At 43.0% G+C, this 26078-nt stretch overlaps 1 protein-coding gene across 2 annotated transcripts in view; it reads right to left on the bottom strand.

Annotated features, from left to right (window-relative positions):
* The window catches only part of col12a1b (collagen, type XII, alpha 1b), a 181546-nt gene that overhangs the window by 129913 nt on the left and 25555 nt on the right, over positions 1-26078 (bottom strand). Inside the window, exons 11-16 of one of the 2 annotated variants that reach the window (XM_072362915.1) lie at positions 23651-23929; positions 23115-23390; positions 8484-8753; positions 3747-4013; positions 2107-2299; positions 637-761 (exon numbers count right to left, since the gene is read on the bottom strand). The exons of the other annotated variant lie outside the window; for it this stretch is intronic. Of the exons in view, the coding sequence (XP_072219016.1) occupies positions 637-761; positions 2107-2299; positions 3747-4013; positions 8484-8753; positions 23115-23390; positions 23651-23929 (1410 nt within the window). The remainder of the gene's footprint in view (positions 1-636; positions 762-2106; positions 2300-3746; positions 4014-8483; positions 8754-23114; positions 23391-23650; positions 23930-26078) is intronic. 2 annotated transcript variants of the gene reach the window in all.

Below are 26078 nucleotides of genomic sequence, written 5' to 3'. Positions count from 1 at the left end.
GAAGGAGGAACCTCAGTGGGAGAAACCTCAGGGGCAGGAACCTCAGTGGAACATCCCGGCCGGTTCCCTGCTCTGTGGTTCACCACATCTGTTCCCGGTGCAGTTTCAGCACCTCCACAGGGTCTTATGAGACACATTTTCCGAGCCCCTTCCAAGCCTGTGGCAGCTAACCTTCTGCATCATAAAAAAAAGGGTCTGTAATTGCAAACAGCCTTTTTTCCACACTTCAGACAACATCAAACTGGGAAATATCTACTTTCGAACGGCTAAAGACGCATTTGGCAGGCAGGTGCAGAGCCTCAGGGGTTCAGGAGAGATATTTAGGATATAATTAAAGGTCAGAAGGTCAAAGGGTCACACAGAGACTTTCAGTAGCCAGAGGAGATGTTCATCTGGGCAGTTTGGAAACATCAGTGTCAACACTACATCATACGTTTGGAAAAGTTATGTAATTGTGCTCCACATTAATTCAAGCAGCTCAGAGCAGCTTCTTTCTAATCATAATCATCTGCACCAAGTTCCAAACTGCGATCCCAGAGCGATATCAACAATAATTCCACATTCTGGCTCGGATCAGAGTGTCTGCTCTGCTCTCTGAGGCTGTTAATGGAGAGCAGTGTGTGGTGCAGCGTTTACCAGAAGGATCGAGAGGAGGAGGTTCAGGGTCCTCAGTGAGGGTCGTCTTCTCCTCTCCTGCAAGAGGCAAACTCACGCCTCCATCAAACATCCCAAACACGGCAACAGAGTACTTGGTTCCTGCCCTGAGAAGAGAGGAAATGACGTAAAATCACATCAGTCGCGTCATGGCAGGTTATGGTTTTTCTTTAAATAGGAGAAAAGCAACATAAATGTACTTAAATTGGCAGCTAATCTCTGTTCTGGGTCCTTTATCTGGGAATATATCGCTCATTATCCATTAAAAGGAGCACAAATGCTCAGTGTGTGGACATTAAACATCATCTTATGTGTCTGATTTCACACTATTTCCATTATTAAACTACTATATCAGACACTAATGTTAACTCAGGTGTTATATCTATGTAAATCGTAGTTACTAAGCTAGCTCACCTCCAACAGAAACCTCAGAGAAGCCTATCGGAAAGGTTACATCAGGGGGGTCAAACTCAAATACACAGTGGGCCGAAATGTTAAATTGAACAAAGCCGCGGGCCAAAAAGGTTGAACTAATTAACCTTTTAATATGGAACCCAACAAGTTTTGATTTAACAATGAATACTGAACCAGCAAGGCTTAAATAACTTTAAAGTCCAGGGCTGCAAAACTGAGCTGCTAATAATAATAATAAAAACATATCAATGGCATATTAAATTTAATTAAAATGAAAATTTAATGCCTCCTTTCTGTTTGCAGCCTTCTGATTTATGTCAAAATTAGCTTCTTACACAGGCTAATAAATGTGAAAATAAAATAACATAAACCTCTTTTCATCTCCTTTACTTTCTGGCTCCTTTGAGCTGTGTCCAGGTGTTTCGTTTCATAGTGTATCTAATATTATATCCTTAGTTACTCCTTAGTTACTCCTTAGTTACGCCTTAGTTACTGACGCGTTAGCTCCACAAACAAGACAAACAGGTCTGTCTTTTACATAAACAGATATTCTGTCTCCCATCAATTTTCTGCCTTTCTTTTGGCCATTTTTTGGTAGGTAACAGTGACAGCTGTGGTTTGAGGTCGAAGTGTGGTCTGGGGGAGAGGCGGGGGGCACAAGAAGACCGCTAGCATAGATGCTACTGACACAGAGGAGCGGGCGTTTCTGCCTCTGTCCTAATTGACGCGCCAAAACAACCGCAAAGCATTATGGGATTTGTAGTATAAGCGGTGTTACAGCGCTGCCGCCGTATAATACTGGCGGGCCAGCTCTAATATTAATTTGAAATTGCCTCGCGGGCCAGAGTTTGACACCTATGGGTTACATCATCTGTTAACCGAGCAGATCTGCTGCCTACAACACATCTCACTGATCATTGGAAGCTTTTCTTTGACAGACAGTTTAGTTTTTCACTCGTTGTGAATTAATTGTGAGTCTGCTGTTTTGCTTCAGGAGCTTTGCAGGAAACTCACATCATCAAAGCATCTGCAGCTTACCTGAGTTCCTCCAGAACGACCGTGCTATCATATGGGCCGACCTGGAGCTCGCCCAGGTCAACGTCATTTCCCGTGGGGTGAAAGGTCACTTTGTAGCCCCTAACAGCCCCTGGCGCTGGATCCCAGGAGACCCTGAAACTGGTCTTGGTGGGCTCTGAGGTCTGCAGGTTCCTGGGAGGCTTGTAGGGTGACACTGAAATAAAAGAAGCCAGCGGGAACTTCAGGACAAACTCGTCCAGGACTGAACTCGACACTACTCCAAGGTTTAAAAGAACAGCCAAGTCAAGCTTTTCATTAGTCCATAATACAATTCCTTGAAGTTGGCGTCAGTCATTAAAAAGCCCAGTGTCATGCAGTGTGTTAGTACTGCTAGCGTGTGACTGAGCGTGTGTTTCACTGTGATTTTAGAGTTGTGCTGTGAGAAAACTCATCTTAACAAGCCGTTTAAACTTCACTCAGTCCCTCAACCTGAAAAAATCGGAGACTTCAGCGACAGAATCTCACCGTTTCCGTGGCAACGTGACCCGTGGTCACATTTCTCTGGAAACAAAAACACTAAAAAAAGAGCTATTTTTTCCCCATTTTATTTAACAACGGAGATCATCCTCCTGGCCCAAAAGAATTGCACTGTTCTTCAGATCAGAAGGAAGCTCCCACTGAGGGAAGAGGAATGTTGTTTTACCCTTTTTAACTGATCATTCACACAAATCAGTCCTATCCCTAACCCTAAACAGAACCGACAGGGCATTATTGGCTCAGGCCTTCATTTATTCACAAACTAAACCTTTAAAATCCGTACAGGAAGACGGGTATTTATGGCTTTCTTTAGGCTTTATCCTGAGACCAGGTTAGACGAGATCTTTGCTCCCACACCCTTTGATTTACCTTTCTGATTTACTCATGTAGCACTGAGACAGAACTTCATAACCACAAATAATAAGATTTACTCCGTAAAAAAAAACCCAAATTGGGTTTTCAGGTGAGAAACTAAAACATTTGAATGACAAGAGAAAAACAAGTGAATAAATCGAATCGTTTCACTTGGTAAAATGTGCCCTTAGATTAGGTCCCAGTTCTGCTGCAATATGCTTAAAAGAATAATTAGAATTGATTATACTAACCAGAAAAAATGACTGATTTGATGTTGATAAGTGACCAAAAAGCCCCTAAAACCATTTTTCTTGATTCTACACCCTAAGTTTTGTCATGTGGAATACCGAAGCTCCTCCACGACGTCACAAAACTCTGAGAAATAACCTCAGCAGCTCGTTTTAAACACCCAAACTCCAGGATTAGGTTTAGATTAGGTCCCAGTTCTGCTGCAATATGCTTAAAAGAATCATTAGAATTGATTATGTTATCAATTATCATTTTAGAAAATGACTGATTTGATGCTGATAAGTGACCTAAAAGCCCCTAAAAGCTGACGTTTGCACCATTTTTCTTGATTCTACACCCTAAGTTTTGTCATGTGGAAAACCGAAGCTCCTCCACGACGTCACAAAACTGAGAAATAACCTCAGCAGCTCGTTTTAAACAGCCAAACTCCAGGCTGAGGGCAGGTTTAAACGCCTTGGTTAAGATGCACATGTTTCTGCGGTGTACTGTCTCTCAGAGGGTTGAATTATGGACCAACGTACGTGTCGTTCCTACTCCTTGCCTTGCTTTTCCTTCCCCACGCTTGTAAATGGGTAGAACGGTGATGTTGTACGTGGTCATGGGCTGCAGGCGCTTCATGGTGGTGGAGGTGGCCGCCCCGGCCATCTTTAGCACCACCTCTTTGCCTCCACCACTGGGGACATACTTGAGCCGGTAGTTGACCACCTTGCCTGGCGCCGGAGTCCACGTGACTTTCATGGTGCGCTCCGTCTCATCTGACACGGCCAGTTTTTTAGCAGCAGCAGCAGCTGAACACAGAAAATCAATATTTAAAGATAATTCAGCTCATCTGCCTGAAGCTTTCTCCTAGATGCATATTCAGATTTTGGCCAGATCCCCTCTTAAGATCTCGGCAGTTATTTTGTTATCATTACATCTGACAGAAGAGATAATCAAACTGTGAAAAACTGCTTCCTTTTAAATTTGACAGCTTCCCCACAGAGGCGCTGCCAGATGAATTCTTGGCAGGAAGCGGTTAGATTTCACTAAAACATTCTCATGATCTCAAAAAGACATTTAGACTTAAACCTCTTCACAATGGAGGTCCTTCAACTTGTAAAATATAAGCACATTCAGTCATAAGGTCGTCTGCTACTCCTAAAATTAGAGCGGGTGTAGCATGGAGGATGATAAGCTAACGTCATGCGTGGAGAATTCTGGGTAAATTTGGTCACAGATTTGTTTGTGCATCATATTTGAAGCTGCTTTTTGTACCAAATACAAACCTTTAGGATCATTTTTGGGCATTAACAATTAAAGAATATAGAGAATATTTAGCTAAAACCTGTAAATCTGCCTTTTAACTTTAACTCAAAGCCAGCTTCTGCTTACCTCACCTGACTGTACTTCCCATGATGCCTTTTAAACAGAAACTGTTTAGATTTTTGGCCTGTTTTGTTTGTTTGTTTGTTTTTGTTCTGTTTTGTCACAATGGAGGTCCTTCAACTTGTAAAATATAAGCATTCAGTCATTAGGTCGTCTGCTACTCCTAAAATTAGAGCGGGTGTAGCATGGAGGATGATAAGCTAACGTCATGCGTGGAGAATTCTGGGTAAATTTGGTCACAGATTTGTTTGTGCATCATATTTGAAGCTGCTTTTTGTACCAAATACAAACCTTTAGGATCATTTTTGGACATTAACAATTAAAGAATATAGAGAATATTTAGCTAAAACCTGTAAATCTGCCTTTTAACTTTAACTGAAAGCCAACTTCTGCTTACCTCACCTGACTGTACTTCCCATGATGCCTTTTTAACAGAAACTGTTTAGATTTTTGGCCTGTTTTGTTTGTTTGTTTGTTTTTGTTCTGTTTTGTCACAATGGAGGTCCTTCAACTTGTAAAATATAAGCATTCAGTCATTAGGTCGTCTGCTACTCCTAAAATTAGAGCGGGTGTAGCATGGAGGATGATAAGCTAACGTCATGCGTGGAGAATTCTGGGTAAATTTGGTCACAGATTTGTTTGTGCATCATATTTGAAGCTGCTTTTTGTACCAAATACAAACCTTTAGGATCATTTTTGGACATTAACAATTAAAGAATATAGAGAATATTTAGCTAAAACCTGTAAATCTGCCTTTTAACTTTAACTCAAAGCCAGCTTCTGCTTACCTCACCTGACTGCATTTCCCATGATGCCTTTTTAACAGAAACTGTTTAGATTTTTGGCCTGTTTTGTTTGTTTGTTTGTTTTTGTTCTGTTTTGTCACAATGGAGGTCCTTCAACTTGTAAAATATAAGCATTCAGTCATTAGGTCGTCTGCTACTCCTAAAATTAGAGCGGGTGTAGCATGGAGGATGATAAGCTAACGTCATGCGTGGAGAATTCTGGGTAAATTTGGTCACAGATTTGTTTGTGCATCATATTTGAAGCTGCTTTTTGTACCAAATACAAACCTTTAGGATCATTTTTGGACATTAACAATTAAAGAATATAGAGAATATTTAGCTAAAACCTGTAAATCTGCCTTTTAACTTTAACTCAAAGCCAGCTTCTGCTTACCTCACCTGACTGCATTTCCCATGATGCCTTTTTAACAGAAACTGTTTAGATTTTTGGCCTGTTTTGTTTGTTTGTTTGTTTTTGTTCTGTTTTGTCACAATGGAGGTCCTTCAACTTGTAAAATATAAGCATTCAGTCATTAGGTCGTCTGCTACTCCTAAAATTAGAGCGGGTGTAGCATGGAGGATGATAAGCTAACGTCATGTGTGGAGAATTCTGGGTAAATTTGGTCACAGATTTGTTTGTGCATCATATTTGAAGCTGCTTTTTGTACCAAATACAAACCTTTAGGATCATTTTTGGACATTAACAATTAAAGAATATAGAGAATATTTAGCTAAAGCCAGTAAATCTGCCTTTTAACTTTAACTCAAAGACAGCTTCTGCTTACCTCACCTGACTGCACTTCCCATGATGCCTTTTTAACAGAAACTGTTTAGATCTTTGGCCTGTTTTGTTTAAATTCCACTCTGCAAAGCTGTGGATGCAACAGGTTTGGTGGGAGGATGCACGGAGGAACAATTTGTGCTGAAATGTGGTGGTTCGGCTCCACGTTGCTCTGTTTTTGGCAGCCTGTCCGGGTGGATTTGATGTCCCATGTGTGCGTATACAGCGAGGAATGTGTTGACATTTTTAGAGAGCGCCTCGTCTTTGATGTCCTTCTGCAGTTCACAGGACACCCACGCTGAATCCCCCCTCCCAGGAGCCACGGGTTGAATAACTTAATAATTACTAACAATATCTTAGTGAGACGTTAACCTAACTGTGTGTTTTCTCAGCGTAACTCTAACCCACAACAGCTGATGGCGACGGGAGAAGATGTCAGACAATATCGCATCGTGTGGAACTCAAACTTGGTTCTTTTGGATGATTTAATTTGTGTGATAATGTAACTATTTTTACCATTTGCAAAGGAATTAATTGGAGAAATAGAAATCTAATGTTTGTGGAGCCTTGAAAATGAGTGTTTCAGCATGTAAGACACTTTCATTTAATGCAAAACGTAGTTATTTCACAATTTTGTGGTCCAGAAGTCTCATATTCTGGTACGTTTCATTATTCTGTAACCATAGTTACGGCATCTTAACTTCACACTGTAACTGTCCATTGGTGTCAAATCATCAAAATATCCTGTTTAATTCATTTTCTAACAAATAATTAAAAAAAAAAACCTGATTAATCCTATTTTAGTATAAGCCTGATAACATTTTAATAACGCAGGTGAACGGGTTAGAGGTTTTTCAGGTTTGTGTTTGGTGGAAATCTAGTTTCCTTCATCTTTTTAGACATTTTCATGCAATAACTTTAAGTTTTTCTGCTTTAGACACTATCTGAGTGGGAGAAGGTTTAAAAATGTTTTTATATATTTATTTGAATGTTTTTAAGGCATTTTTCCCCGTATTGTGCACATATTTGTCTTTTGGTAACCAGAAATACTTTCGGGTTTCAAGAGTATCATTTAATATAAGTTGTGCTTATTATTGCCAGTTTTTGCCCTCACAGTGCAGACTGTTTGCAATCTGTGTGCAGACTGTTTTTGTTTGCAGACTGTTTTTGTTTGCAGATTGTTTTTGTTTGCAGACTGTTTTTGTTTGCAGACTGTTTGCAGACTATTTGCAGTCTGTGTGCAGACTGTTTTTGTTTGCAGACTGTTTTTGTTTGCAGACTGTTTGCAGACTATTTGCAGTCTGTGTGCAGACTGTTTTTGTGTGCAGACTGTTTTTGTTTGCAGACTGTTTTTGTTTGCAGACTGTTTTTGTTTGCAGACTGTTTGCAGACTATTTGCAGTCTGTGTGCAGACTGTTTTTGTTTGCAGAATGTTTGCAGACTATTTGCAGTCTGTGTGCAGACTGTTTTTGTTTGAAGACTGTTTTTGTTAGCAGACTGTGTGCAGACTGTTTTTGTTTGCAGATTGTTTTTGTTTGCAGACTGTTTGCAGATTGTTTTCAGACTGTTTTCAGACTGTTTTTGTTTGCAGATTGTTTTTGTTTGTAGACTGTTTGCAGACTGTTTGTAGACTGTTTGCAGACTGTTTGTAGATTGTTTTTATTTGCAGACTGTTTGCAGACTGTTTGTAGATTGTTTGCAGACTGTGTGCAGATTGTTTGCAGACTGTTTGCAGACTGTTTTTGTTTGCTGATTGTTTTTGTTTGCAGACTGTTTGCAGACTGTGTGCAGACTGTTTGCAGATTGTGTGCAGACTGTGTGCAGATTGTTTGCAGACTGTTTGCAGACTGTTTGCAGATTGTTTGCAGACTGTGTGCAGACTGTTTTCAGACTGTTTTTGTTTGCTGATTGTTTTTGTTTGCAGACTGTTTGCAGACTGTTTTTGTTTGCAACTGTTTTTGTTTGCAGACTGTTTGCAGACTGTTTGCAGACTGTTTGCAGACTGTTTGCTGACTGTTTGCAGACTGTTTTCAGACTGTTTGCAGACTGTGTGCAGACTGTTTTTGTTTGCGGACTGTTTTTGTTTGCAACTGTTTTTGTTTGCAGACTGTTTGCAGACTGTTTGCAGACTGTTTTTGTTTGCAGACTGTTTGCAGACTGTGTGCAGACTGTTTTTGTTTGTAGACTGTTTGCAGACTGTTTGCAGACTGTTTTTGTTTGCAGACTGTTTGCAGACTGTTTGCAGACTGTGTGCTGATTGTTTTTGTTTGCAGACTGTTTGCAGACTGTTTGCAGACTGTTTGCAGACTGTTTGCAGAACTCCTTACCATCAGTGGTTTCCAACCCAGTGAGCGGCTCACTGTCTCTGTAGCCGTAGGCGGCGACCACAGAGACTTGGTAACGTGTCTCTGGACTCAGACCCTCAAGCACGGTGTTTGTTGCGTCTCCTGACACCGTTTTCTCTCCAGACTCCTCAGAAAACAGCGACTTCCATCGAACTCGGTACATTTTCACGTTCCCAGGTGCTGCCGTCCAGGACGCCACGAAGCTGGTGTCGGTGACATCACTGGTGACCAGGTTCTTAGGAGGGCCCACCTCTGAAAAACAGAAAAGGAGATAGTTTTTCACTTTGTTCTGGGAGAATATTTCGCTGCAGCAAGACATGTTCAAGGAGGAAGCCGAGTTATCCACACAGGCACGGAAAGGTCAGGCAAACCTCACACAGACAGTTTCTAGCTGTGCGTCAACAGTGCTGAACATCTCGCCGCTGTGCCGCCAAAGAGCAGCACGATCTCCGTTTCCCAGGAAAACAAAAGAAAGGTTGATTCTGGTGTTCCGTGGCTTTGTGGGAAGCTTGTTGGTGGAAGAATGCAGTTTATCCAAGGGAGGAAAATCCAAAGGTTCATCTGTTCCAGCTCAATTAGAGACCCGCAAGGTTTGCAGCTTATGGTTTTCCAACAGGGAAAGAATCAGAGACATGATCTGAACAGATAAAGATGTCTAATAAGCTGAAATATAGATATTCCCGAATGGTATTATCACAAATGGCGCTTGGATGTCAAAGAGTGTCCTAAAAAGCCCGAATAAAGAGCCATTCAGCCATGTGTTTATCCAGTCAGCTCGAGCCTTTCTAACAGCAGTGAGCTGTTCATCTCTGCTGTCCACTTCATGGCCTTTTAATAGTTTCCATTTTAAAAAATAATCTGATCTGCCAGCACATTCAAATGGCTCCTTTGTTTCAGAGGGAAGATTGATCTAAAGAAAAAAGAAAAAGACTCTGGTGAATGTGAAAAACATTTGAGTAAGCCAGCCAGTATGACTTCACTTTGAGTTTGAAAACATCTGCTGAGATGTGGGCGGACTTTTGGGGGGATTGTGCTCAAACTCAAAGAGAATATCTTTAAAGTCGCACTCCAGCTGTTATTAGTCCTCTAAATACTCATCTGGGTTTCTCAAAGCTGTACATTTTGAAGTTTCTCCATGAAAATAAACCATAAAACGCTTTGGCTACGCCTTCGATGCCTTTCTTCTCCTCAGTGAATGGGGATCAATGAATATGCTGATGTTACCTCCCACATCTCCACCCACCAGCAGCTCACACTCCGCCGCGTCATGCCGTGGCCAGGACTAATACGGGGGGGTAATCCAGCGACACGTTTGAGCCAGAGGAAGCTATATAAGGAGTTATATAAGGTCACGTGTGATCCGTGGTAATTAATTCAGTCTCTGCAACTTTTAACAATATCACAGATTAACTTTCTGCCACAGCTCAGCTACTGTCTGCAGGCCCGTGCGCCAACAAAGTGACCAGTGGAGCGAAAGGAAGTGCAAACATGTTCAAAAATAAACTTTCTGGATGACTGATATGTCTGCTTGTACTTGTGGTGTTGTCTGGATAAACGGCTGGAACAGCATCAGCCTTTATAATTAGTTTACTGCTAAAACCTGGCTGCTTGCAGCGTAAATCTGCGAAGCAGCTGTCTAAAAGCTGAACTGCACACCCGAGTCTTCTCTGGGGTTTTTGATGGGTTTTTGATGCCCCCCCCCCCCCAACCAAACTGTCGACAACTTCTCCTGAAAATCTCTGCTTGTCATGTGTGAAAATGGCAGAAGTCTGACTCCGATTTGGCGCCATTAAAGCCTTCAACGAAACATGTCCGGTGTGTCATCTTCCTCTTTCTTTATTGTCTTTTCCACCAACTGGCTGGAACTTTTCCACTTGTTTGTGATCTAACAGGCTCCTAAGAGGAAATCATCTCTGCAGTCCCTCCCCAGAATTAATCAGCTCTGACTTCTGTTTTTTGATGCCCTGCAGATTCAAAGCAGAAATCTCCAGCTATAGCACTGAAAGCTGTAAGGTCTGATTCCTTTGTCGATATAGCTCTCATTAAATAAAGGTATTTTCCTACAGTTTTAAACCTGCAATGAAAGAGTTTTGCACTATTCCTTTACTTTAAATTCCTTTAAAGGTAACTTTACTGCATAAACATCAACGAAATGCTGGCAGAGATGATGGAGAGACTATACAACCCTCCGAAAGTGGCTCTAACACAGATGTAAATCAAGAATATTTATATGGAACGGCACAAATGTTGACAGTATTTAAGTGTTTCCAGAGGTTTCATGACCTCAGCTCAACTTTCTGCCTACTGAGGCGCACAGTAGCCAAAACTCAAAACCTCAAATTTGATTCCACGAAACCTGCAGCGGCTCATGTTGCTGCAAGGCGTGTGATCACAGACTCAGCAGACCGCTGGAAATATGTCTGAGTGATGGAGCAAGAGGACCAGGTCCACATCACAGTCTGAGAGTAGGTGAAGAGGCGCTGGAAAAACTATTCACAAACTATTAGATGGAGCTATAAATCTGCTCAAACTTGCTCCACTTCTTCACCTGGGTGCATTGTTCGGTTCCTGCAGAGATCAGTTCATCTCACGCCAGCCGCCACCGGCACAAGCTCCACTTTTCATTCGCTTCAGACGGTTTCCTGAAAGCCAAATGTAAAGGCTTTTCAAAACAGCCGTCAGATGGATCGTGGAACATCCCAGACGACACACTCAGGCCTGTTTTTCCACCATAAAGCCAACCTGATCAAAGCCACAGGACGTTTAATGCACTTTTAAATGCATTTCCACCTCCTCTTCTGTCAGCATCCATCCGCCTGTCTTCTATCCGTCTTTTTATCCAAATGGTGACTTTTAAAATGACTTTTTATGGTGTTGGCATAAAACAGGAAGTACTTTCCATAACTGGGCAAATCTACACCGACACCATCTCACGCCATCAATCTATCGATGCACTCGGAGCAAATTCAGGGCTCGGGTGACAACGAGAACAAATATTCTTGAGATATTATGAGATTACCTGCTGATTTAAAGGAAACACTTTGAAAATTTGATGTAGTTTTGCCACTTAATCATTAATTGTACTGTAGTAGTTGTAATGAAATTAAGAAAACGTGATCTTTTGCTTTATCTAAGGACATCTCCTGGTTTGAATCATACCTCACTGGTCAAAACCTGGTCTTTCACTGGTCTTTCAAATTATCCCGGCTTGGTCACACTTCTGCAGCCACAGGAGTCCCCCAAGGCTCAGTACTGGGACCTCTTCTCTTTGCCATATACACCAACTCACTGGGACAGATCATCCGATCACATGACTTCTCATTCCAATGTTATGCTGATGATACCCAGCTCTATCTGTCATTCCCACACGGTCTCAGCACGAATCTCAGACTGTCTCTCTGACATATCAACATGGATGAAAGCCCATCACCTCCAACTTAACCTCCCTAAAACTGAGCTGCTGGTCTTCCCAGCCAAACCAACCAAACACCACAGCATCTGCATCCAAACTGAATCTCTACCTGCAGGCAGCTGGAAACCTGGGTGTCATGATTGATGACCAACTAACCATCAAAGATCCCGTTACCTCGGTTGCTCGTTCGTGCCGCTTTGCATTATTAAACATAAGAAAGATCAGACCATACCTGACCCAACATGCCCCCCAGCTCCTGCTGCAGGCCATGGTCATCTCCCACCTGCACTACTGCAACGCTCTCCTAACTGGTTTCCTAACTGGTTTCCTAACTGGTCTCCTAACTGGTTTCCTAACTGGTCTCCTAACTGGTTTCCTAACTGGTCTCCTAACTGGTTTCCTAACTGTTCTCCTAACTGGTTTCCTAACTGCTCTCCTAACTGGTCTCCTAACTGCTCTCCTAACTGGTTTCCTAACTGGTCTCCTAACTGGTCTCCTAACTGGTCTCCTAACTGGTCTCCTAACTGGTCTCCTAACTGGTTTCCTAACTGGTCTCCTAACTGCTCTCCTAACTGCTCTCCTAACTGGTTTCCTAACTGGTCTCCTAACTGGTCTCCTAACTGGTTTCCTAACTGGTTTCCTAACTAGTCTCCTAACTGGTCTCCTAACTGGTTTCCTAACTGGTCTCCAGCCTGTGAAACCTCTGCAGATGGTCCAGAACGCGGCGGTGCGTCTGGTCTTGGATCAGCCTAAAAGAACACGCCCCCCCTCTGTTCATTGAACTCCTCTGGCAGCCCTTAGCTGATGGTTTCTTCCTGGTTCTGGTTCTGCCAGAGGTTTCTTCCTGGTTCTGGTTCTGCCAGAGGTTTCTTCCTGTTAAAGGGAGTCGTTCCTTTCCACAGTCCCTCAGGCTCAGGACGGGAGATTGGACTGAAGACAAGTTTCGGTCCAATCTGTTGGTTTCCTTAGCTACGATATTATCTTTTTGAATTGGCTCTATATGAATTAATTGGATTATTTTGAAATTAATTAATTGGATTTCATAGGATTATGATTAAAATGAATTGAATTCCATTGGACTATATTATTTAAGTGCCTTGAGATGACATTTGTTGTAATTTGGCGCTTTATAAATAAAACTCCCGGGCAGACCCAGTGCAGGAAATGAGCTCAGAGCAAACGACTGATGCCACTTATGTGAAAAACCTTTGATTCTGGAGCTCAGAAAATGAATTAGCAGTTGTTTTTTACAATTTGAACGCTACAGAGTGAGTTTTATAAGTGATATAAACAGGAATAAGTGATATAATGTGACTGTTGTAGTTTAATAGCTGCAGCCTCAGCTGTAAGAACTACTTTCTGTTAGCTGCTCAGTCAGGTCTGACCTCTGAATTCTTTCAGGAAGATTTCAGATGCTGGGCTCCGAGCGTCTCTCGCTCACGAGCTGGAGGAGGAGGAGGAGACTCCTTGCTTCTGAAGCCTTACAGTCGCAGTGGAAAGTTTTTTGGCTTATTAGTTTGTATAAACTTGGCTGCTTCACATGTTCCATCCACCATTTAAAGCACTTCAATGTGCAGGGACTCGGTATAGCTTTCTTACGGGTGGCCCAGACGAGGAAAGAAGAGTCGTGCTGTGCGTTAAAGTCACATCTTGATGGTATACAGCACTTTGCTCAGTGTTTCACCATCTGATGAGCATTAAAACAGCGCTGGAATCTGCTAATTTACCGTCTTTTCTGTACCTGAAACAACACGTTCGCCCCAACCTTCGACTCCCGAAGGAACCGAAGGAACCGAAGGAACCGAAGGAACGAATCATACTTGGTTACAGAAATGCACATGACAACTGGGGGCACCGCAGACCTGTAATTGGTCCAATTACAGATTACTTGGAGGGCCAGTTTCCAGTAATTCAACATTTTTCCATGCTTGTATGGTGCAAATTGCCCGGTGGGGTAGCTCATATGGTCACAACTCATTTCCTGGTTTGTGTTTGACCTGTGGTGATGCAGCCCAGCCTGGCTTTAGGTTAAATCTGTTTAATCCTGTCCAGAGAAACCAGTTTCTCTGTTTTATTTGGCTTAAAAGGGACTGTGGAACAATGTAGCACATCCAAATAAGCTTAAATACAGCGTAGGAGTTGAGCCCCATCAGCACAAAGTGTGTTGGGATCTCCCATTGTCGTAATAATTCAATATTCCCAGTTTATGTGACGCACACCGTCTCACTGACAACCTCCAGCTCAGTTATTCAGGTTTCTATTTACCCGAGTAGCTGTGTTACAGTTTTATGGCAGCTTTAAACAACCGTTGGACTGTTTTCAACACCCAAAGATGCAAAAACCTGAAAAAATTGTGTCTTTCAGGACATTTACTGGATCAGTTGTTCTCAAACGGTGATTAAAGTGTTGCGCCCTTCGAGGGAAATAACAGTTCACAGCCAGTCTGCACAGAAAACCACAGCTTTTGAGCTATTTTTGACCCTTTTTTAAAGATTTTATGACTTTGCAACAGTCATTTGTTTTTGTTTTTTGGCTCAAACCGATGTTTGCTGTTTCATCGCAATTCTGAGCTGGATCTAACGTAATATGGAGAGTGCGGTCAGCCAGACTCGCCACCAGAACACAGAACCAGGCAGACAAATAAGTCTCAGTATGAACCGAAGCCCACCTGGGAGAAAGAAGCTGTCAGAAGCACCAGTTTGGTGTCTGAAACGACGCTCTGACGAGCACCAAAATTTAGAAAATTTGAGTTTATAGAACGTTTAAATGGTCAAAATATAAAATAAGTCAATTAAACTTAAACTCTGCTCTTTTGGGATTTATTGTCCTGTGGCTAAAGGCCGTTTTCTGGTCCCAGTGCTCAGTGGAAGCCTTTCAAGACAATATTGTATGATTCCACAGATGACAATAAGTTCGCTTTAAAGGCTCAGATTCAGGAAGTTTTCTTGCAGCAGCGTCGGATCGGACCGATCAACCTTTTCTTCCCCGTCAGCACTTCAAACAGCAGCTGAGGACAGGTTTACACCTCTCAGCTCAGTGAGATGGATCACATTTATGTGCGTGTTTAGCTGGATTTACGGCGTCATTTAAACAAATTAGAATAAATCAAAGCACAGCCTCTCAGGGCAACAACTGGAATCTGATTTGATACAGCGCAGAAAAGGCTAACCTGCAGGTTTCTGGCATGGAGACGAGTTTTCCATTTTATCCTGCATGAGTGGAGCTCTCCTGCACACAAACAGCAGCCTGATGAAGCTCAACATGAGCTCTTACTGTACAGGCAGAGCTTTTACAATAAGAAAGAGTGAGCTCACGGGTTTTAATGTGGGTACAGTATCGGGGCAGCTGGGAGTTTTCCGCTGCAGATCTGAAGGAAACAGCTAATGAGGAACCTCCTGCCAGCTGCGTCTGACGTGGGCCAGAAGCACCACTCTCCCAGAGCCGAACAAGTACACCCCGCTGTGCCAATAAATGGCCAACATCAGGGCCCAAAAAGACAACTCAAGGTGGGACGACGGCACCGAGAACGGCAGAGGGCGGTCCTCACAGAGACTGAGTTACAGACAGGTCCGTGCAAGGAGGAGGGGAACAAATGGGCAGCAGGAATCCAACGTAAAGACACCAAAAGAGGGAGTCCATTCGACACAGAATGGGAGGGAAGCACATGGAGATGGAGACAGAATGAGTCAGACTTCCCTGCTCCTCCTAACCTTCCAGCCTCGCTCTCAGCTGGGTTACATTCCTGTCCGGTCGTGCTGTTTCTCATCCTCACCTCCCAGAAATGAGCGTCTGTCTGCTCTGTCCACTGATGCTTCACAAAGTCCACCTGAGACACCAAAACCTGCTTAAACATTCTGTCCACTGATGCTTCACAAAGTCCACCTGAGACACCAAAACCTGCTCAAACATTCTGTCCACTGATGCTTCACAAAGTCCACCTGAGACACCAAAACCTGCTCAAACACTCTGTCCACTGATGCTTCACAAAGTCCACCTGAGACACCAAAACCTGCTCAAACATTCTGTCCACTGATGCTTCACAAAGTCCACCTGAGACACCAAAACCTGCTCAAACATTCTGTCCACTGATGCTTCACAAAGTCCACCTGAGACACCAAAACCTGCTCAAACATTCTGTCCACTGATGCTTCACAAAGTCCACCTGAGACACCAAAACCTGCTCAAACATTCTGTCCACTGATGCTTCACAAAGTCCACCTGAGACACCAAAACCTGCTCAAACATTCTGTCCACTGATGCTTCACAAAGTCCAGCTGAGACACCAAAACCTGCTCAAACATTCTGTCCACTGATGCTTCACAAAGTCCACCTGAGACACCAAAACCTGCTCAAACATTCTGTCCACTGATGCTTCACAAAGTCCAGCTGAGACACCAAAACCTGCTCAAACATTCTGTCCACTGATGCTTCACAAAGTCCACCTGAGACACCAAAACCTGCTTAAACATTCTGTCCACTGATGCTTTACAAAGTCCACCTGAGACACCAAAACCTGCTCAAACATTCTGTCCACTGATGCTTCACAAAGTCCACCTGAGACACCAAAACCTGCTCAAACATTCTGTCCACTGATGCTTTACAAAGTCCACCTGAGACACCAAAACCTGCTCAAACATTCTGTCCACTGATGCTTCACAAAGTCCACCTGAGACACCAAAAACCTGCTTAAACATTCTGTCCACTGATGCTTCACAAAGTCCACCTGAGACACCAAAACCTGCTCAAACATTCTGTCCACTGATGCTTCACAAAGTCCACCTGAGACACCAAAACCTGCTCAAACATTCTGTCCACTGATGCTTCACAAAGTCCACCTGAGACACCAAAACCTGCTCAAACATTCTGTCCACTGATGCTTTACAAAGTCCACCTGAGACACCAAAACCTGCTCAAACATTCTGTCCACTGATGCTTCACAAAGTCCACCTGAGACACCAAAAACCTGCTCAAACATTCTGTCCACTGATGCTTCACAAAGTCCACCTGAGACACCAAAACCTGCTCAAACATTCTGTCCACTGATGCTTTATAAAGTCCACCTGAGACACCAAAACCTGCTTAAACATTCTGTCCACTGATGCTTTACAAAGTCCACCTGAGACACCAAAACCTGCTCAAACATTCTGTCCACTGATGCTTCACAAAGTCCACCTGAGACACCAAAACCTGCTCAAACATTCTGTCCACTGATGCTTCACAAAGTCCACCTGAGACACCAAAACCTGCTTAAACATTCTGTCCACTGATGCTTCACAAAGTCCACCTGAGACACCAAAACCTGCTCAAACATTCTGTCCACTGATGCTTCACAAAGTCCACCTGAGACACCAAAACCTGCTTAAACATTCTGTCCACTGATGCTTCACAAAGTCCACCTGAGACACCAAAACCTGCTCAAACATTCTGTCCACTGATGCTTCACAAAGTCCACCTGAGACACCAAAACCTGCTCAAACATTCTGTCCACTGATGCTTTGCAAAGTCCACCTGAGACACCAAAACCTGCTCAAACATTCTGTCCACTGATGCTTCACAAAGTCCACCTGAGACACCAAAACCTGCTCAAACATTCTGTCCACTGATGCTTTACAAAGTCCACCTGAGACACCAAAACCTGCTCAAACATTCTGTCCACTGATGCTTCACAAAGTCCACCTGAGACACCAAAACCTGCTCAAACATTCTGTCCACTGATGCTTCACAAAGTCCACCTGAGACACCAAAACCTGCTTAAACCTCCACCAGGGTGGAGCCGTGCTGCAGCATTTATCCTTATCAGTAATTAAACTGCGAAGGGCTGGAAAACCCTAATTTTCTGTGGATCTTCACCAAAAATCAGTAAAAACAAACATGAACTAAACTTTTTCACATTATATGAATCTAAATCTGCCCAAAATGAATAAGATTCAGTAAATTTATCTCGTTTTTTCCCCCCTTTGGCTTCAGAGATTAGATAATTCATGATATTACAGCAACAGATTGTGGATTATTCAGTGGTGATTATCTATTTTAACCTGGATCTGCTGTGTTGATGCACACTGTTGGACGTGCACGGGACTATCAGGGATTTAATACATCTAAACTAGAGCTTTTTACCTGAGATCTTTGTATTTTAATGAGGTCAGTTTTACATCTATGGGCTAACAGTTGCTCTAATGTCTAAAGAATGATGGATAAATGATGAAAAATAAGATAATTTGGATCGGTAAACCCTCATCTATCTTTTTCCTCTTCACCCCCTCCCTCTGCCTTCTCCCAACACCACGATGAAGCCTCTCTGGATGTTAAAAGTCACTTTTCTCTAAAACATAAAATGTTTTAGCTGCTCTTGTCAAACTTTTGCTCATCTTCCAGGGTTTAGTGGCAGCGATTGCAGCAAAACCTCCAACATTAGCTCCGAGAGTCAAACACCGATCAGAAGATTTAAACATTTAATACATAAATAAAGGCTAAAATAGCCCATTAATGTGAGTTTTCACTCCCTACGAGTTTCTCTCATCCTTTTTGACAGAAAGCTCGGTCAGAATCAGCCATTTTCAGGTGGTTCCAGAGTTTCTCTCATCCTTTTTGACAGAAAGCTCGGTCAGAATCAGCCATTTTCACTCTTTTTCTGCTCCAGGTTCAGACTCTGACTGGGACTCTTTCACAGGTTTCCTGCAGCCATCCCCGGGTTTTATTGGACGTATGGTTTGAGTTGTTGTCCTGTTGAAATCCAAACCTTCACCCCAGCCTGGGCTGTGGCTTGAGGCTGGTTTAGGCTGTTTTGCATCTTTCACTCGATGCTGAATTCGATTCCCTGACACAGCAAAACCTCCAACATTAGCTCCGAGAGTCAAAGACAGATCGGAAGATTTAAACATTTAATACATAAATAAAGGCTAAAATAGCCCATTAATGTGAGTTTTCACTCCCTACGAGTTTCTCTCATCCCTTTTTGACAGAAAGCTCGGTCAGAATCAGCCATTTTCAGGTGGTTCCAGAGTTTCTCTCATCTTTTTTGACAGAAAGCTCGGTCAGAATCAGCCATTTTCACTCTTTTTCTGCTCCAGGTTCAGACTCTGACTGGGACTCTTTCACAGGTTTCCTGCAGCCATCCCCGGGTTTTATTGGACGTATGGTTTGAGTTGTTGTCCTGTTGAAGTCCAAACCTTCACCCCAGCCTGGGCTGTGGCTTGAGGCTGGTTTAGGCTGCTTTGCATCTTTCACTCGATGCTGAATTCGATTCCCTGACACAGCAAAACCTCCAACATTAGCTCCGAGAGTCAAAGACAGATCAGAAGATTTAAACATTTAATACATAAATAAAGGCTAAAATAGCCCATTAATGTGAGTTTTCACTCCCTACGAGTTTCTCTCATCCTTTTTGACAGAAAGCTCGGTCAGAATCAGCCATTTTCACTCTTTTTCTGCTCCAGGTTCAGACTCTGACTGGGACTCTTTCACAGGTTTCCTGCAGCCATCCCCGGGTTTTATTGGACGTATGGTTTGAGTTGTTGTCCTGTTGAAATCCAAACCTTCACCCCAGCCTGGGCTGTGGCTTGAGGCTGGTTTAGGCTGCTTTGCATCTTTCACTCGATGCTGAATTCGATTCCCTGACACAGAAAACCCTCCTCACATCACTGCCATCGCTGCTTCACTCCAGGGATGGAACTAATGACACGCCGTGTTGAGAGCTGGGTCCAAATAGCTCAATCTTGGTTTCATGAGATCAGAGGGTTTTCTTCTCATGGCGCGAGTCGTTCAGGTTCCTTTTGGAAAACTCCCAGCAGCATTTCGGAGGGGAAAAGCTTCTGCGTGACCACTCTTCCATAAATGCCTGATTAGTGGAATGCTGCACAGATGTTCCTCTCATTATTCATCCTGATCACTGGCTTCTTAGTGACCCATGTGTTCAAGGCCCTTTGTCCATGATTACTCAGATGGCTCAGATTTTTGTTGCTGTTTCCATTTCATGATGGAGGCGGCTTTAGGTTAAATGCTGCATTAAATTTCACCTGTGAGACCTCATATGACGGCACCGATGGACTCCAACACAGTAGTCCAAGCATCTGAAAGCGCCTGAGAAGCCTCTCAATGCTTAATAATACTATTGTTAGCTTTTATGTAGCTGTTATATCTTCATTTGTAAGTCGCTATGGATAAAAACGTCTGATAAATACAGAAATATAAACATTATCATTATCAAGATGGGATATTTCAGTCCTTTTCTCTTTTTTCATCAATAAATCTCCAAAAAGCCTGTTCAAATTGTGTGTAAAATGACAGTAAAAATATAAATTCAATCCGACTGAGTTAAAATAGAGTGAAAGTTATTGAAGTGTGCAGTTATTAAAACTGTAATAATCCATTTTACGCCTTTCCAGGCTTCCTGGACTGCAGAACCAGGTGAAACAAGAACCTTTTCTGCTCTGTCTACTGATGCTTTACAAAGTGCTGCAGCATTTATCCTTTTCAGTAATTAAACTGCAGCATTTATCCTTATCAGTAATTAAACTGCAGCATTTATCCTTATCAGTAATTAAACTGCAGCATTTATCCTTATCAGTAATTAAACTGCAGCATTTATCCTTATCAGTAATTAAACTCCTCTGTGGTTGATACGAAGGGCTGGATGGAAATGTTACCCATTCATAAATAAATCTTTCCAAAAGCCTGTTTGAATTGTGTGTAAAATGACAGTAAAAATATAAATTAAATCCGACTGAATTAAAGTAGAGTGAAAGTTATTAAAGTGTGCAGTTATTAAAACTGTAATAATCCATTTTACGCCTTTCCAGGCTTCCTGGACAGCAGAAACAGGTGAAACAAGAACCTTTTCGGACTCCAGAAACCTACGTTTTAGAACTAGAATCAGGAAGTGTGCATCTTCCTGAAAAAGGACTCCTGAGCTGTGCAGGAAGGGCAGAAACTACTGCAACAGATGGTGTTGAAAAGGGCATTTACCTTTATTGGAGCTCTTTTGGAGGCCTATTAATCATGCATTGTGTCCTTAACTAAAAGAACCGGAGAGGAAAGCATCTGATTGTGAGTGGAAGGAGACCTTGACCAAGGCACTGAACTCCCACTCGCTCCACTGAAGCAGCACGGTAGAAAACTGTTTATACTGGGCAGCAACCAGGGTGTGGATTACTGCAAAAGCCTCTGAAAGTAAGCAATGAATGTTCATATAACTGCACTTTGAAAACTAATTGTTCAAATAAATCAATGAGTAATGCGGCTTGTTTTACTGGCTGTCGTTAACGCCTACAGCTGATTATTGCTGCTTTGTTGTTTATGTGCGTTTCTGCTGCAGCCGGGACCCAGAATGGCTCAGAGAAACCGAGAGGAATCGTGGATGTTTGGTTCCAAAACATAGGAAAATGCAGGAATAGACCGGAGGAGGTCCAGCAAGCACCGTTCACACTGCAGTGGGAACAGCACTGGTGACCATATGGTGGACAGAGACACATAAATCCATCTGAGAGCCAGCTGGGAGTCTCATGTCAAAGAGGCGCTTGCTGGGATAAATCCTGTCTCATCTTATAAACTGTCAAAAACACAAAAAACCAGTCAGGAAAAGCAGCTGCGCCGTCTGAGGGGGCCGGACGGACAGAAACGTTGCCCCGGAGGAGTGGAATATGCTTTGTTTACTTCCAGCTGTGTCCTCATTAGGTTTGGCTCACGCTCTCTAAACCTGAAACACTTTGGAGGATACAGAATCTCTCCTTGAAAGAAGCTAGCAGCCCCTCAGCCAAGGAAATTATCTGCAATTTGTTTTCCTCCTTTGCTGTTTGTTACCTTGGAGGACACACTGACCCACTTCGATCTGCAAGCTTCCCTCACTTCTGTCTGGTTTTCATTCCTTTCCCTGTAAGGCAGGACTCATCTGACCAAGCAGGATGGGTGGCAGGCTGTTCACTTTCCACCCAGGTCAAATATTTCTGGATTCCTGGTGCTCTCAAGCAATCTTGGAGAACAAGCAAATGATGACTTAAAAGAAAAGAAAGACGACAAGCCAACAAAGTCCTGGACGGGTTAAAATCTGACTGATTTCCAGCGTGATGAGAAACAGGAACATTTTATTTGTCCTCTCTGGACACCAAATCCAGGCCCTGCAGTCCTGTGCTTCTCACTTCTGGGAGCATCCGTTAATCCTGTGAACATCACAGTCCCCCCCCCCCCCTCACATAAACTCATTACCTACAGATTTGCTACACATCTTCATTAGTTAAAGCATCGAGTGCAGAGCCAGGGCCACCAGGAGGAGTCCCAGAAAACCTCCCAGTTTGAGCCGCTTTGGTGAATAAGTTCTGTAAAAACACATGTTTTCACTGAGCAAATGGCAAGTATGGAGTCCCTCGGTGGCCAAAGAAAGAAAAACAGATTTTGCGGCCAGGATTTGAGATTATAGTCTGTAACACCCCGTGTTGCAAATAATGAATAAAACCTCTGTTATTGCTCCGCATTATTAACTTATTAAACTACTTGCAGTTGCTGCAGTTTGTCACTGAGCTGATTTTTAAACCAAGAATCGCCCAAAATTGGTCTGAATTTAGTTCTTTTCCACACCACATCGATGACTTTGGATCAGTTTCATGGCTTTATGCTTCACTGGATTTGATGGCTTTGAGTTAATTTGCTTTGTTTGACTCATCAATGACTGAACCACTGATGAAAGATGTTTAACGGGAGTTGATTCGTTCATTTTTAGGATGAAAGTCTGTCTAAAAGTGACGCATTCAGAGTGCAGACGCAGCTCTCGTGCATTACTCCTGATCACTGAGGAGATAAATGCAGTTAGAGGGGGACGGGGAAGTGATCTGGACAGAGTTAGCAGAGCCTGTAGCCATTAGCAGAGCAGCTAAATCAAACATGATCACAAGGAGACTGACTGACCCAGAAAGGAAGAGAAAAAAGCAGCAAAGAGCGATGAATCATGACAGCTTGGACCAAGGGAAATGTGCCTGTCCAGCTCTTTTCCCACTGATTTTATTCAGTCAGCCAGGGGACTACATCTGTATCTTGTGCTGTGTAACGACATTTAAACTGAATCTTGAATATCCACACAGGGGTCATCTGAACCGCTGAGTGTAAATCTGCTGATTATAAGTCAAGTTATCTGTCACTTCCACTTTTATCGAGGCTGATATCTCAAAAGGATTTCTGGAGCACTTCCACAGACATCTGATCAGGCCACTCACCGTCTTTGGTGGTGCCGTCGGTCTGCAGCGGCACGCCGGAGCTGGACCGGTACTCAGGGGTGACGGTGACGCGGTAAGTGGTCTGGGGTCGGAGGGACTGCAGCACGATGGTCGTCTCCGCGCCATCAGCGGTCGTCTCCAACCTCGAGCTCTCGTCCCCGGCCGCTTCGTAGGCCAGTCGGTAGCGAATGACGGCTCCTGGAGCTGGTTGCCATGACACCCTGAAGCTGCTGGTCGTCTCCTCGGAGACTCTGAGGTTACGTACCGGGCCTGTTTCTGCAAGGAGTTGCACTGCGTTACTCTCCAGAAACCAGCGGCAAGTGGGTGGTTATTGGTTTAGTTGCACCGTCTGCAAGTTCTATATTTGTTAAAATCTCAGGCAGAAATAACCCTGAAATCCAAGCTTATCACGTAACTACAGTGCCTACAATCTGCAGGTATTCATCGCCTCGTCACTTTCACTTTGATTCAGTTTTGTTCCTGAGTTTTTTAGGAATTCAGGTGAGTAAAAATGAAAAGTACAGCTAAATAAATACCTTCTAAAGTCGTCTCATAGCCAGTCACGGGCAAGCTGTCCCCCTTTTCGTACTGAGCAGAAACCTTGACCTCATAGAGGGTAACGGGGGTAAGGTGGGGCAGGAGGGCGGTGCGGGTACTTCCTGGAACAGACATGGCCACGTAATGTCCGTCAGCATCATCCACTGGCTTGAACTGGACCATGTAGGACTCAACGTTGCTTGAATCAATCTCCCACGAGGCCCTGAAGCTCCTGGGTTCCACCTCTGAGAAGGACAGGTCCCTTGGTTGGACGAGTTCTGCAGGAAATGGAAGACAAAGCAAAGTCTAAATCAGAAAAACAGGCTTTGCAGACGTGTGAAATTAAGAAATACTGCAGCCGTCTCCGAGGAGATGAAACTAAATTCTTTAAATCTGTCTCTGAACTTGCAGCTTTACATCGAGTTGGGCTTAATTGAGTTAAAAAACGGAGAGTTTAGTCATTTCAAAGGTCCCAGATGTGACGGCCACCCTTTCCAGCAGTATTTTCTGCACTTAATCAAGCTTTAAACTACACCTTTGGTTTTGTTAGCTGCTTGGCTGCGTTTAAAACTACTTATTTAGGGCTGTGAAATCAGCTTCTGTCTCAGTATGAAGTTATTTAGCTCTGAAGGGGGGGTGAAGGGGCTAATCTCCATGATATCTGATAAAATTATGACAGCTTCATCCCTCAAACAACATCAGAGGGTGGAGGAGGCTGCTGGCCGGCGTTGTGTTGAATGGAAGCTGCTTATTCAGGCTCCTGCACACTGCTTTTAGCTGAGATAAGGTTATTATTATTATTATATAACAATTATATAAGCAGCCATGGCAGCAGCTGTGAGTCACATTTAACTCTGACAGACCTGGAAGCTTCTTTGAGTGATAATTCAGAGGCCGAAACAGTATTTGTGAGAAATCCTTTAGTCTAAACTCGGCTACCAACGATGATTTCAGAGCAAAGAGTTAAGTTTTGTTCAGGGATATTTGAGTAACGGCGTAGTCTGACAGTCTGGACGGTCCTGGTGGTAATACTGAGTCACCCACTGCTCCAGCTAAGCTTAAACAAATGCAAACACATCTCTCCAATCACTATTTGACCCAGTTCTATCACTTCCACATGCAGGATCTCTCCCTGCCCTTGAAAGATCAAAAGGTGGACATGTGTTTTACACATTGAGGCAGAAAAGGGGCTTTAACTGAAAAAAACATGCTTGGAAAAGAGACATTAAAGTGCAAGTGGATGATTCTTCTCTTCCATAAAAGCTGGTGGAGCTTCATGCAGTTATTTGTTTAAATATCATTATAATTAGTTCAAATGTTGCGTGTAAACTAACTTCATGACATAAAAAGTGGGAAAAATGGGTGAAAATAATCTACTTTTGCATGGATACAAATAAAAGATTCATTGGAATTACAGCAGAAGCTGGAGACAATACATTAAAGGTTGTTCAGGGTTGGTTGGTAAAGGTTTATGAGACAGAAACCAAGAAGTAAACTAAAGATAAAGTTTAAACCAGCAGCCACAAGAAGCCTGAACTGATTATCGTAAGAAGCAGCATCACAACCCAGATTTATGGCCTGTTTCTGTCCTCTCGAGGCCAACAGAGCCTCAACAGAGTCCGTTTACCGTTGGCTCAACAGAAAAACATGAAAAACAGCCGCAGCACGAATCCAACTGATGGACAGATCCAACATTACGCTAATAAGACGTCCCAAAAGTTGCTGATGTCAAGAAGAAGCAGGAGGGATGATGCCTGGATGAAAAAGTTAGCTTTTTTCTCATATCTGCTCCTGTCCTGCAGCAGCTTTTCATCTTTGGTGCTTTAACGGTTTCACTTTTATGTTCTTATTGCTGTTTTTTTGTTTTTCTTCCTTGCTTTTATAGTTGAGAAAGAAGCGAGACCCAGAATCACATCATATATATGCAAAGCTTCTATCCTAAGCTTAAGTTTAGGTTTAAAATAGGTTTAGGTGATTTATTACTGTCAGTAAAGTCGGATTAATAGTCTTTTAGTTCAGGTTAAATCCCAGTAAATGGCACAACACTGCCCCCTGCTGGCATAAACTGGTATTTAGCTCCTTTAGCTAATTCGGTGTAAAACGTGGGAATCGAACAGTGATTTTGGTCAGAACAATGAGGAGAAGTTTGAAGCAGAAAAGTGAGGACTTTTAAGGGAGTTTTGACTTATTTCAGAAGATATTAAGATAAATCGAGAAGAACCAGACCTTAAAATAACAGCTGATCACTCACACAGCACAGTGTCATCAGCATAGAGGAGCAGCAACAACACTCAGGTCTCTGGTAGATGGTGTTTCTGTCCTCTCGAGGCCAACAGAGCCTCAACAGAGTCCGTTTACCGTTGGCTCAACAGAAAAACATGAAAAACAGCCGCAGCACGAATCCAACTGATGGACAGATCCAACATT

Source organism: Leuresthes tenuis, unplaced genomic scaffold (assembly GCF_036924035.1).
Source record: "Leuresthes tenuis unplaced genomic scaffold, fLeuTen1.0.hap1 SCAF_13, whole genome shotgun sequence".
Taxonomy (NCBI): domain Eukaryota; kingdom Metazoa; phylum Chordata; class Actinopteri; order Atheriniformes; family Atherinopsidae; genus Leuresthes; species Leuresthes tenuis.
The sequence above is the reverse complement of the archived record's forward strand: the minus strand, read 5'-3'. Positions and strand labels throughout refer to the sequence as shown.